This window comes from Choristoneura fumiferana, chromosome 4, assembly GCF_025370935.1.
Source record: "Choristoneura fumiferana chromosome 4, NRCan_CFum_1, whole genome shotgun sequence".
Classification (NCBI taxonomy): Eukaryota; Metazoa; Arthropoda; class Insecta; order Lepidoptera; family Tortricidae; genus Choristoneura; species Choristoneura fumiferana.
Genome location: NC_133475.1, coordinates 7755038 through 7770007, shown reverse-complemented (window position 1 = coordinate 7770007; position 14970 = coordinate 7755038). Strand labels below are relative to the sequence as shown.

General features: G+C 41.4%; 1 protein-coding gene across 1 annotated transcript; it reads right to left on the bottom strand.

Moving 5' to 3' along the window:
- Positions 1 to 339: 339 nt before the first annotated feature.
- Positions 340 to 5733, bottom strand: LOC141427166 (uncharacterized). Its single transcript, XM_074086402.1, has one exon. The coding sequence runs from the start codon at positions 5731 to 5733 to the stop codon at positions 340 to 342; it is 5394 nt and encodes a 1797-aa protein (XP_073942503.1).
- Positions 5734 to 14970: the final 9237 nt, after the last annotated feature.

Genomic DNA, 14970 nt, shown 5'->3' with positions numbered 1-14970 from the left:
CTCGCTAGATGGCGGGCTCTGTTCAGCCATGGTGAAGGGAATGTTTGGACTTGGACTTTTGGTGGGAACAAGGAAAGCAATTCGGAGGTCGTAACATTTCCCCCCACTTGAAATCATCGAGAGATTTCAGAAAAAAAGAGTAAAAGGACGGCTAGAAAAAAAAAAAAAAAAAAAAAAAAACTACACAGAAGAGTGTGCTCGAAACTACATGTACTTAATCAAAATTATGAAAAGAATATTACCTAATCAGGCAAAAAATATATATAAGATGTAGGTACTTAAGTTCCTAAATCTGTCTAACTTAAAAGCTAAAAAATTAAATCGTCATAATTAGAACAGCTATTTTTCAACGGGTAACGGGCAAAGTTTTGACACAGGTCGACGAAATAACCCTCCTTTTATGCGGAGAGTGACGACTCGTACTATGCAGTCAGCGCCAGGGTGCAACTCTACCACTTTACCAATAGGCCACTCTAAGGATGGTAAATTTTGCTCCACAATCATCACGATATCCCCGATTTGAATGTTAGCCTGACCTTTACACCACTTAACTCTTTGTTGCAATGTATGTAAGTAATCTAAATGCCAAATGCGCCAAAAGCATTGTGTCAGCTTTTGAAGCATTTTCCATCTAGATAGAGGGGGCACATAAGTGTCAGCTAATTGAAGCTCTGGTAGAGCTACAAGAGGCCCTCCAGCCAAGAAATGACCGGGAGTGAGCACGTCTACTTCATTGGGATCAACCGAAACCGCACAAAGCGGGCGTGAGTTTAACACTGCTTCGACCTTCGTCAACACGGTCGAAAACTCTTCGAAGGTGAAGACTTGAGTCCCTACTACGCGCTTCAGGTGGTATTTCATCGATTTCACACCGCTCTCGAAAATTCCACCGAAATGACTCCCAGTAGGAGGATTTAACTTCCATGTAATGCCACGCTCTGATAGGCCGGTTTCTATAGCTCTATTTCCCGCCTTCATAAATTGAGCCACATCATGGAAGTAGTGCTTCGCACCAACGAAGTTGGTTCCACAGTCTGATATGATTAGCTTACACAATCCGCGGCGCGATACGAATCTATCGAGAGCTGCTAGAAACGCTGGAGTTGATAATTCAGTTACCAGTTCCAAATGTATAGCCTTTACCGCTAGACAAACTATAACACATACATAGGCTTTGTATGTCCGAGCATTGCGTCTTCTGCTTTCCTTTAACGTGAAGGGTCCTGCAAAATCTACTCCTATATTCTGAAAACAACGTGCCGCCTGGACTCTTATACTGGGTAAATCACCCATTAAAGGTTGACAAGCAATAGGTTTGGCCTTAAAGCAAGGCACGCATTTTGCTAGTCGAGACCGTATCAAATTGCGCATCCCGAGTATCCAAAACTTTCGTTGCACCAGAGAATGCAAAGTTCTTGGACCGCTGTGTAAGTAGGTGCGATGATAGGAGTCTATGATAAGCCGCGATAACGACGATTTTTTATGTAAAAGCAATGGCTGAACAGCCGCTCTTGGCAGCAGCGCATTGCGCAATCGTCCCCCCACTCGCAGCAATCCTGATTCGTCTAGGATTGGATTGAGCTTTTGGACCGCTCGACTACATAATTTTCCCGCTCGGATAGTTTTTAGTTCCGTTTCAAAATATGATTTCTGTTCCTGGCGAACTAAAGTCAAGAGCGATTGCTGAAGCTCATCGGCAGTTAAGCCCGAATTAATGCGTCTGTCTGCTGGTTTCTTAGCGTTTTTTATAAACCTGAGACACCATGCTACCACGCGTTGAAGACGAGACAATTGTGAATATCTCTCCGTTAACATAGGTAGTAGCGTCTTTTCGTCAGTACTGGTTGTAGTGTGACTGACATGTTGGTTATTCTTAAGCTCCGGGACGTCTGTCACCGGATATTGATCTGGAGTGGGCCAAGATGACGTGTCTTCAGTTAACCAGTTTGGACCAGACCACCAGGTGGCACAATCCAACAGCTGCAAGCAACTAAGACCCCTACTGCAGTGATCGGCAGGGTTGTCTCGAGTTGAAACGTGACGCCAGTTTTCCACAGCAATCTCATCGGTGATCTTGACTACTCTATGTGATACGAATGTCTTTAATTTATGTGGCTCAGTATTAAGCCAGGACAGAACCGTTGTGCTATCTGTAAATGCTACAATTCTATTTATTTTCAGTTCACTACTAAGTAAATTTCGCATGTGGTTAAGTACCCGTGCCAGTAATACTGCACTGCATAACTCGATTCGATTCACAGTAAGGGGCTTAAGGGGAGCGACTTTTGACTTGCCAATGAGAAGGTAAGCCTGAATAGCCGAGTCAGTTACTATACGGAGGTAAACACAACAACCGTAGGCTGTGGATGATCCATCACAGAATCCAATAAGCTCAACTTTAGTTACGTTTGATGGCACTACCTGACGAGGTAGTCGCACTTTACTCAAATGCTTCAAGTCTGCTACGAACTCTTGCCATTCCTTTGCGTATCCTGGAGGAATCGTCTCATCCCAGCTTAATTGATGACGCCACAAAGCTTGTAGCAAGAGTTTGGCTCGGAGAACTAACGGTGTTAGCCATCCAAGGGGGTCATAAATTCGAGCGACATTGGAAAGAATCGCGCGTTTAGTACATATCGGATTAAAATCGGTTGTCGCGTAGGTAAATAAGTCATTTGTGGGGTCCCACTGGACTCCGAGTACCTTCAAGATAGCTTCATTACTCTCTTCACAAAATGATTTTGGAATCTGGCAGTGCTCCGATGGTACTGTCGTCAGGAATTGTGTAGAGTTACTACTCCACTTCCTCAATTCGAATTTTGCCGCTTTTAACAATTCAATTAATTCGTCTTTTAGTTCAATAGCTGCATTCACAGTCGGAGCACCGGCGGTAATATCGTCCATAAAAGTATCGTTCAGCAAAACTTTAGCTGCGCTTGGCCACTGGGCACCATGATCTTTAGCAAGTTGGTGTAATGTACGAATAGCTAAATACGGAGAGCTGCTCACTCCGTACGTCACGGTGTTAAGCTCGAACTCGCGTACTGGATCAGCCGGGGATTTTCTCCATAAAACGTGCTGCAACTTTCGATCTTCGGGGCGCAACTCAATATGTCGATACATCTTACAAATGTCGGCTGTGAAAACTATTTTCTGTAGACGAAATTTAGTCAAAATATCTATAATGTCATTTTGTAGTTTAGGGCCAGTATAAACCATATCATTTAAGGAAGTGCCGTTACTTGATTTTGCACTCGCGTTAAACACTACTCGAAGTTTAGTGGTCTGACTTTCCGGACGTAGCACACAGTGATGCGGAATAACATATTCACCACTTTTTTCCGCAGTTTTATTAATCGGACGCATATGACCTAGCGCTTCGTATTCTTCCATGAAATCTGCATAGTCCTGCTTTAATTGACTGTCACGGTTTAAACGTTTTTCTAAACTAAGTAATTGAGAAAACGACTGATTATACGATTCCCCTAAAGTTCCGCGTGGTTCTTTTAGTAATATCGGAACCACGTAACGACCGTCCGGTTCTTGATATACTAACTTAGAGTATTGTTCCTCACATTTTTCATCATCTGGATTACCCACGTTTACGGTGGGTGGTTCTTCAACTTCCCAAAACCGTTTAACTACCTGGTCGAGAGTCAAGGTTGATGCAAAAAGGGATGTGACCGGTAATGGTTGGCAACTCGTACCTAGTTTTCCAGTAATCACCCATCCAAATACGCTGTGTAACGCTACCGGCAGTTCAGGTCCCAGTTCCACACGTTGACCGTCATAAATGTTATGGAATAGCTCGGCACCGAGCAAGAGATCCACGTCTTTTGGTTTGTCAAAATCACTGTCTGCGAAATTCAAATGTTGATAAGCTTGTCGAACCGATTCCGGTACTTCCACTGCAGGCATTTTACTTGTGATATTTTTCATAACGATCGGTTGAATATTGTAACGCGGTTCGCTCGCGTCCCGCGGTTGTACTACGCATGACGTTATACCTATCACTTGCTGTTGAACCGTATTTTGTCCTAAACCGGCTACCGCGACGTTGCATTTGCGAAGAGGTAGCCCTAAGCGCTTCGCGCAGGTCGCCGTCATAAAACAATCTTGCGCGCCGCTGTCGATGAGCGCGCGCACCAGCATAGGCGGGCTGTCCGCATCAGTGCCGCGCACGAGCACCGAGCACGTGCCCAGCAAGACCATCCCGCGTCCGCTTTCAAGATGTGTGCCGCTATTGGCGCTTGTCGCTATGCTCGGGGCTACGCTCGCGCACATACCTATAGCCGCATTACTCGCACTGACATCCGATACTTCCGCATTTTCTGGATTTCCAACTGAACCCTCCTGACCCGAAATAAAATAACAGTTATCGCGAATGTCCGATGCTTGGTGATGATTTTGGGTGGCCTGGAAGGTGTTCTGAGAGTTACTATCAGCGCGGGCCCCGGCCGCCGTCGTCGGACTAACGGAGTCCCCGTGTAGTGCCGTATGATGTCTAGCTCCGCATATCGCACAGCTGGTACGGGAAAAACATTGCTTTTCACTATGGTTTGGTCGTAAACAATTTCCGCACATATTTTTCCTTTTAATAAAATCGGTCCGCTCAGCTGAAGTAAGACTTAAAAACTTCGGGCACTTGTAAATAGAATGCGCCAATCCACAACCAAAACATTCCATAGATTTCACGTGAGCGGCCAGCGCTGCTGACTTATAGTTATATTTCCATGACTCCATGGGCCTGGCGCTCTTTTTTAGCTGTGCACCGGTGCTACTATTATTATTAATTGACGTATTTGATTCACTTGCTTCTATAATTTTGACATAGCTCTGCAAGAAGGCTAGCAGATCAACGAATGTAGGTACAGGTACCTTATTCTGTGTTTCGAACCGTTTTCGTGTATCGGAGTCTAAGTTCCTAGATGCGAGATAGAACAACACAAATTCACCTAGATTTTCCAGTTTCATGGCTTTAAGGGCGTTGACGCATTCATTTAATAAATTTGTATATTTTCGTAACTCGTAAAAATTATTTGCTTTCACTTGTTGAAAGTTGCAGATCTTGTCAAGATAATTTGCAGCTAAAATTCTTCTATTTTGATATCTATCAACCAGAGCCTCAAACACAATCGAATAATTGTCTGCGGTCACCGGGACGCCCTTAGCCATTGACAACGCATCCCCGCTAAGACATGAGATTAAATAATGAAACTTCTCTATAGCACTTGTATTATTATTTTCGTGAACCAGAGATATGTAAGTGTCGTAAAACGTCTGCCAACATTCAATATTTCCATCAAATTTCGGTAATTCGATTCGCGGTAAGCGAGCTTGAGCGCTCGGTTTATCGCAATAAGTATCATTGCCGGCCGGCCCCGTGCCGATCAAAGGCGATGCCGCCGCACCGCTGCCGCTGCCGCTAACAACTTTTGGTATCAAGAACTCCGCGGCACTCAGTACCGCATAGTATAATTCGTCAAACGCCTCTACTTTTTTCATACAAATGTTTTCTTCGGGGTTTAGTTTTAAAGTTAGTGTGTTGACTGCCTGTGTAACCTCCAAAAACTCTTCCCGCAAAGACTCAATACGTGAAAACCTAGCCTTGAATGTACTGATTTTCGACTTATCATTTTGGGCTTCCCGCGACAAATCATATAAAATTTGCATTGTACGAAAAACATATTCCCGTTTCGTAATTGTAACTTTTAAAGCACTTTCGTCAGCCATTTTGGTCTAGCAAAGCGACCGACCGATCGCGCGATGAACACAACTTATAAATACTTATGTGTTTATACCTGCTTATAGGGAATTTGTTGTTCGCAGGCAACGAATCACTATATTTACAGATGAGAATATTTTTTTTTTTACGCGAACGACTTCAATCTTTCTTTATTGTTCGAATAATACCTAAGTAGATGCAAGCCGTAAGTTTGTACATACTTAAGTAAGGTAAACAATGAACATGAAAAATCCTTTAAATTCGGGAACAATTTAAGTCCCTACTTATTATGCGAAGCATTTGTCACTAATTAATTAGTTATATAAGTAAAATATGACGTACCTACCTTCCTATGCATAGACAAAATGAAATTCACTAAGTAGTTAGGTATTTTGTTAGTTTCTTTATAAAATACAACACGGACATAGGTAGGTAAGTAAGTCGGCAATTCCGAGCACACGCTTTGTTTTTGTTTTGTTTCTAGGTAAGCAAATACCTACCTAAATAAAAGGTTGCGAAGTATAAATTAACGTAATTAAGTATGTATTTATTACTGGAGTTTTCTTCTGAAATTGAACCCAGTTCCAAAGGGGATTCGAGCTCGATAGGACCACAAATGTTTATGCCAGGCTTGAGGGCTTGGTACCTCTCGAAAGCCGGTTCTAGAAGGAGGAATGCCTCGACAACCAACCCGCAGAAAGAAGGAAAAGACTGGACGGGAGGACTCACCAGAGGGCTGTTCGCTAGTCGCTTGTCCTTAGCGACGAGAGCCGGATCACACAGTCTTCTTTTATGGAGGAATCCCACTCTCACTATCAATTTTTGTTCACGAGACACGCGCGCACGTCGGTTTTTTTGTACAGAATTATAGCGAGAGCAGAAAATATGGCTGCGACGATTGCAGCGCCGGTCGGGATTGGTCGAGCTACGGTCTTCAGGCGGCACCACGTGACTTCAGGACAGCGCATGCGCGCCAGCTAATTGTGCGATGACCTCGCTAGATGGCGGGCTCTGTTCAGCCATGGTGAAGGGAATGTTTGGACTTGGACTTTTGGTGGGAACAAGGAAAGCAATTCGGAGGTCGTAACACCTAGTAATCTTTTTTTATCTAAGCGTCGTCGGTGTCGGGGGACCGCTAAGGTTAATACTTTAAAAAATACAACATTATGTAGGTACCTACTTTAGTTTTCTGTTAACCTTAGCGGTCCCCCGACACCGACGACGCTTTTTACCCGACTGCGAAGAAGGAGGGTTATGTATTTGATGCGTAGTATGTATGTATGTATGAACCGATTTTGATAAATGATACGTCATTGGATTCGTCTTGATGACGCGAGTGACACTGCGTACATGAAATTCTTGAAAAATCAAAATGGCGGATTTTTGGCGCTAAATTGTAAGTATATATTATTTTTATTCAAACCTATCGAGTGGGGTATCAAATGAAAGATTATAATTAGCCCATTCTAAAAATATATGTTTTATAATCGTTTTAATATACCATTTTCACAGAAAAGTGGGAAATAAAATAATAAATTTAAAAAATCAAAAAACCCGACTGCCTTTATGACTGATTGTTTAAATATATTATTTTATTAGTTGTCTTCTTTGGCAGCTTTTTTTTGGCCCACGTTTTTTTTCGGGCGTTTTGATTTTATTTTTGCTGGCGTTTTTTTGTGTTGGGGTTTTTTTAAATTTTCAATTTAAGTTCTTTTTTTCATGTTTTTAAACTTAGTTATATTATTTTTATAAAAGTGTACCATTGTGTTGGATATCCTGGCTGCAGCATCAGCTCATCGTGTTGCCACCATTGCATTGTATGTAGAATCAAATACTGATCAAAACGAATCCAATCCACAGACAGACAGACACACACATAGAGACACAGACACACATAGCGGTCAAACTTATAACACCCCTCTTTTTGCGTCGGGGGTTAAAAAATAGAAAGTGTCCTTAGAAGTTGTCCTTGTACACAAAATGGCGTAACCGCCGAGAGTGTATAATAGAAACTATAATAACTATATATAGAAAGTTACGCTCTTTTTTGTAAGCGACTACGCGATCTTTGTAGTAACCGTTTTAACTTTATTATGACTACAGAACTTTTTGTTTTGTTTGATCTGTCACACACTAAAATTAGTTAGATTTTCCTTTTAAGGTACTGAACCCTTAAAAAACCAACGTCCATTTGCTTTGTAATATAACAGGCCTTGGCATCTTTTACAGATGATTCAAGTAGTATCCCTCTACTGCGAGTGTTTTCACGAGGTAAGTCTATCTCCCGTGGACATTGTTTGTATATTGTATGTTGCAATGTGTAGTTGTTTATGGCAGTTGGTCAACTCCCAGGGATTCCTTGTCGCACCCCTGCCCCGTGTCACCTGGCTACTGTTCGAGCCAGAGAGTGACGGAGCGCTGGGAACTCGGAGTTGATATGTATTTTGTGCAGTCATGATTGATTTATGGGAGGGGGGATAGCAATAATCACCACGTCCGCAACGACGGGTTGGTGATCGCAGTACTGCATCCGGTCTTGATGGACTCCATCGCCGCGGAGAGACCACCAATGAGGTGGAAGGACGATATCTGCCGACAGGCGGGTGGAGGATGGATGCATATGGCTGTCGATCGCCAGGCGTGGAGAAATGGAGAGGAGGCCTATGTCCGAAGACGGACGAATAAGGGCTGCTATGGATGGATGGATGGAGTAGTACCATGACGACACTTGCGCTCGTGACTAAAAAGGCCGATTCGGGATGAGATCGATGAGATAAAGTAATTGTAATACGCAATATATATTACCTACCGTGAAACCGTCCAACGTCAGATATACCTAAGCTAAAATTTGAATAAAAAAAATTACAGTTATTTTAGTAACTGTTGCGTTCCACACACAGCTTGTAGAAGTGCCAGTGTGTTTTGTTGCGGGCAAAATGTGACAACAGTGTTTTTAAAATTTAAATTTCAAATGTGATCATAAAATATCCTATTCCTCCAAAAAATAATATAAAAACTATAGGTTTTTTGGTGCATCCCAATTGGACGTTGCGCTGTTATGCAATAGTGTGTCAACCCTGATTAATTCTGCAATACCCTTAGAAAATAATTTTAACAGTTGACATTGTATTGCAAAATGACAGTAGGTTGACTCAGTGTTTTATACCCACTCGGTTACACTAAGTACGCTCTTTTCACGGCTCGATCCTTTCCGTATTCGTATCTAATCTAAGTCATCGGAATCTGGACGCTTTGGCCTCTCGTTAGTTAAATTAAGTAAATATTGAAAATGTGTACTAGAAGAGAAATGCTAATAAATCTTATTAACTCGTACACCAACTATTCAATTTGCAATACGCATTTCGCTAAAGCATGTTAATATTTAACTAGAAGTAGGTACCCAATTAAGTACTCACGTACCTAAGTTCAATCCAAAAAGAATCCAACTTTTAAAATAATATGAGTACGCTTTTGTATAGTTATTTAGGTACCTATCAATATTTTATTTGGTATCTATTGTTATATAGAAGGAAGTACAGGTACTATAATCAGCAGTGCCTTGCTACACAAAAGAAGCGATCTCTAGCAACGTTGATAAGTTATGTCAAAGAAAATTAAGGAAGGGATGAATGGGACGAAGGTTCAGAGCAGTATCCTGCCTTAATTGGATCTGTCTGAAACTGCACTGGGTGCAGAATCATAGAATGGCGAGACATGAGCCATGGGCATTTTGTGTATCGTTTTTTAATTGAAACAAAAAACATGTGAATTGATGTGAATTGATACATCGCACATAATCATCCAAAAATCATCAATCAATCGCCAAATCCAACTCGGATGAGCAGAGTTCGGGAAACTCCGCAATGTTTTTTCGTCCTAAATTCCTCAGACGATAGTTTTTAACCAATGTGTGTTGCCAGAGATGACATATGGATCCGAGACGTGGTGCATTACTATAGGTCTTACAATAATAGGCTCAGAGTTGCTCAGCGAGCTATGGGGAGAGAGCTATACATAAGGTTTCTCTACGGGATCGAATCAGAAATGAGGAGATACGTAGAAGAACAAGGGTCACCGACATAGACAAGAAAATTAGCTCGTTGAAGTGGCAATGGGCAGGCCATATAGCACGGAGAACAGATGGTCGTAAGGGCCGAAAGGTTCTCGAACTGAGACCGCGGCAACTGGAGTGGAGGTCTATGGGGGAGGCCTATGTCCAACAGTGGACGTCCTACGGCTGATATGATGATGATGATGATGATGATGACATAATCAAGGACTAACTGGATCTCCATGACAATTACGACCGGTTTTGTGTACTTGTTGTAGGCTAAAATAATTGTTGAAATTTTGGATACAGTCGCTGACAACCCAACCATTCTGGTGTCACCAAGATGATCAAATATTTTTGAAAATAGTTGCCAACGGTGTTAATTTCCTCCCGCATTTTTGATCACCTTGAACATAAATATGTTCATATGGCATCTATTTCATAAATCGAATACAGCGACAAATGTCTGAAATAATTCGAATTACTTAAGTACCTACAAGTAAAGTACCTACATTTCCAACTTGAAGAGTTTAATTTTAAACCTGACTTCAATTTAGACCAAAACGTCTGTTACCTGTCAGCTGTCACGTTTATTAAATTAAATCTAGATAAAATTGTCCCGTGTAACAAAAGCCGCTCTACGAGTAAGCAAATTCAAAAGTTAAGTTTTTCTATAGGCACAGATAAAACCTCAAAATGCCATCCAGACAGCCCATAATAAGGGTCTTACAGTTACTCTCGTGCTAACTCACATTGTCACAGAGGTAGCCTACATAGCAAAACCATAAATCCTTTATCCGTGACACATTTTCCGCAGGAGTGATAGACGAGCATTAGCGCTGTGCATCGGCCCTGAGTTTTCACGGTAGAACAACCGTGTCACTAGGGAGAACCTAAACTAAAACTACAATCAAATGTAGGTACCTACATACTCGTAGGCCACCCTTTTTAATAAAATTAACTATGAATATTGGAGGTTAAACAAAAATTTGCAAGGAGGGAAACATTTTTTCACTAGCTTTGTGTTATGTCTAATGAGCGAGCACGAAACGTGAACGAAGCTACTCCGTCTCAGCATGGGCGAAAACCCAGAGGCGAAAATGTTTTCGTATGTCTTTCTGGCTGTCATTTCTCAACTGGTTCCCGAAAAATAATGTGAGCATTTCTGAATAGGTATTTTTCAAAATGGCGAAACCATAATGGTTGAAAAGGTCAATAAAATATTTTTTCACAAAATTCAGGTAGTACGCAAAAACCTAAGTGTTTATTTAACTTCTTTGTTTGTTGTTTAATTTGTTTTTAAGCATTTTGTAGCATTCATTTTTGCAAGCCAATATTCTTAATTACCAAACCCCGTGCTACCGAACCGTGAACCCAAACCCCGGCTCGCACCTCTAAGCTTACATTACATTTATGAAATTTACCACGTGCTTTACGGTGAAGGAAAGCATCGTGAAGAAACCTGTATAAACCTGCGAAGCAATCCAATAGTGTGCGTGAAGTTCCCAATTCGCATTGGGCCCGCGTGGGAACCAGGCCCAAGCCATCTTATTCCGAGGGGAGGGCTGTGTGCAGCAGTGGGACGTATATAGGATGGGATGATGATTCTTAATTAAGTACTACACAGTTTCCTCATAATACGATATGATACTCACTCATATTAAATGATATTGTAACGGATAACTCACGTCCCGGCATTGAATTTAATCGACATTTTTATTGTCACTGTCAATTGTAGGGTAGCACACAACACTAATAACATCACTCCGTAAAGGCACGTTCACACCAACCGATGACGCAGCACGAGTATTTAATACCGTTTTCCAACTTGGGGGTAGGTACCGACCCACCACAACCATCATCATCGTATTTACCGAATGTGGTGTGGTGTGTGGTGTACCGACACATTCCGAATCTGGTAAGGTTAGTCCCTCCATGTTTCCTGAATCATCCTATACTATTTCGCAAGGTCACCTAGCTCGGTCGCTTCTAGCAAGGTCGCTTACCTAGGTCTCGAATCACCTCAAAGGAAACCCTAATAATGCCAAGGTATTTGCATCGAGATTCCGACAAAACAATATATTACATAGCACAGTCAGCTTCTGGCTCCCGCTAGTCCATCACTCATCCTTGTCAGTGCTATATAAGCCCCTCTTATACGTCACGTCTTTTTAATGTGCTCTGCTAGTAGTAAATCATGTGTGGTCAACCCGACTTTGTACGACGAAATCACGATGACATACTGAGTCGCTTTTTTTGCTATTGTTAAGTGGTTGTATTGGAAGGAGGCAAAGATTGAACGCGAAACTTGCGCATAATAATGAACAACAGCCTTGGTTTTGCTTCTTAGCGACCTGTTCAGAAGGACAATATTCAGGTCTGTGCGAGACATCGATTGGGTACCTATGCTTTCATGTAGACCCGCCCGATCGTCTTAAATAAAATTATAACTATGTGTTTGTTTATTAGGTATAGGAAGAGCCACGAGAGTTGAATTGAATGATTACAAATTGATTACACACACAGCTAATGACAGCTGTATTTTGACATTTACCTACTCATTCACTTCAACTCTCATGGCATAAACTATACGTAAACGTAAACGTGAAGTTCTCGTCCAGTTGGTACTTTACCTACAACAGTAAAATCCTATTCTATACAATAATTAATTACTTTGTTAATTCCTACGCTAAACATACAAAAGCAGCAATTTAAACCCAGTTCCCTCATAATCGCAGTTTAAAAGCACCATAACTGGATACTAGAGAGCTTTGCCTACCCCTTTACAGAAACCTATTCTCTTTGAAAATTACTTTCTGTGTAGGTGTGTAGGGACATAGTCTATGTAACGCCGCTCATGACGCCTTTAATTTTTAGTTCACTGCAAATAATTTTCATTAATGAGCAACATAATGAGCCCGTACGTAAGGACTGACTGTGCTGTCAGTTCACTTAGAATGTTAGTAGGTAATAATTTAATCTTGTAGCGACATAGGTAAGTATCTTAGATTATAACCGTTACACGTTGTACGAAACGTAAATTTATTATTACAGTGCCGTGCCTTGACAATGACATAGAACTAATTAATTCAAACACACAAACCGTGGGTGGAAGGAAATGGCATTATCCAATAAATCTCCCTAAATCAAATTTCACTGAAAATTTCATTAAAATCAGATTCACATTTCACCGAATAGGTAATTCTGGAGATAGACTCTAACGAAAGCTGCAGGGCTACTACGAAACCCGAAACTCGAAGTTCGTGTCGTGCGGTCCCTCTGACACTTATACTATTTAATACGAGTTTACTTCGAGTTTCGTAGTAGCCCTGCGCCCTGCTGTCCCAGACAAACCGCGGAATTTAAAAAAAAACCAGCCAAGAGCGTGTCGGACACGCCTAAAATAGGATTTCGTATTTTATACGGAATCTTCCATTTTTAGGTATATTTTATACCTTAGCCTGCTATTTACTCTTAAACTACTAATAATTCTCAAGAAAACTTAACTGTTATAGTTTTCCTTGTAAGTTTGATATACTTACTAGTATCCTGAATTTTTTCAAATTTTTCCACCCACCGGTTCAGATTTTAGAGGGGGGGGCGCTCGATTTTAATGAAAATTTGCACTTTAAAGTTGAATATTTCGCAAACTAATCACTGAATCGAAAAAGTGTCTTGGCAAACCCCTAATGGTTTTAAAAGACCTATCCAACGATATCCCACACTATAGGGTTTGATGAGAAAAAAAATCACCCCCACTTTACGTCTATGGGAGTTACCCTAAAATATATGTTTTTGAAGTTTTTATTGTACCATTTTGTCGGCATAGTTTACATATATATCCGTGCAAAATTACAGCTTCCTAGCATTGATAGTCCCTGAGCAAAGCCGCGGACGGACAGACAGACAGACAGACAGACATGGCGAAACTATAAGGGTTCCGTTTTTGCCATTTTGGCTCCGGAACCCTAAAAATGAGGCTGACTACACTTATACTATACACTGATTAAACGATGTTGATACTTAGATATTATTTAAATTCTCCAGATATTAAATTATTCTTAGGTAAGTATGTACTTGGAATTCTTCAAGCTGCATCAACATTCATTATAGTAAGCTGATTATGCACTTTAGTAGTCCCTTGGTAAATTGTCAGTGCCCATTTAGTACAGTACAGACGCATAAATTTTTGGACCATTTTGACCAAATTCGCATTGAATTGAATAATGAATAATAATATACTTATGTATATTAAAAGCGAAATGTTAGATGATTCTAACATTTTAATTCGAACATAATCTTATAACATTTTCCATTTCGAGGATGGTAGGTTGAATTAAACAAAAAATAATTAATTTATTTCTTAAAGCTTTATATCAAAATTACGCCGCGGCAGGTCATACAGAAGACTGAAGAGTATAAATTGCCGCTATGTCTAGCGTTTGTGGACTACGAGAAAGCCTTTGATTCGTTGAAACGGGCGGTGCTAGAGTCTCTCCAACGATGCCGTATCGACTATCGATACATAGAAGTGTTGAAGTGTTTATACAAAAACGCCACTATGTCGTCCGAGTACAGGAAAGTAGTTCGAAGGCGATTCCCACTGATGCGATTCCCTTGAAAAGAGGCGTAAGACAGGGAGATGTCATATCTCCGAAACTGTTTACTGCCGCTTTGGAAGACGCCTTTAAGCTTCTGGAATGGAAAGGACTAGGCATCAATATCAACGGCGAATACATCACTCACCTTCGGTTTGCCGACGATATCGTGGTCATGGCAAATTCGATGGAGGAACTCAGCACGATGCTCGAAGGCCTCAATCGAGTCTCCCAACGGGTGGGCCTCAAAATGAACAGGGACAAGACAAAGGTCATGTCGAATGTCCATGTGGTGCCTACCCCTGTTTTGGTTGAGAATTCGGTTCTTGAAGTTGTTGACGCGTATGTATACCTAGGACAAACCGTCCAATTAGGTAAGTCCAACTTCGAAAAGGAGGTCAATCGTCGAATCCAACTCGGATGGGCAGCGTTTGGGAAACTCCGCAATGTCTTTTCGTCGGAAATTCCTCAGTGCCTTAAGACGAAAGTCTTTAACCAATGTGTGTTGCCAGTGATGACATATGGATCAGAGACGTGGTGCTTTACTTTAGGCCTTATAAATAGGCTCAGAGTTGCTCAGCGAGCTATGGAGAGAG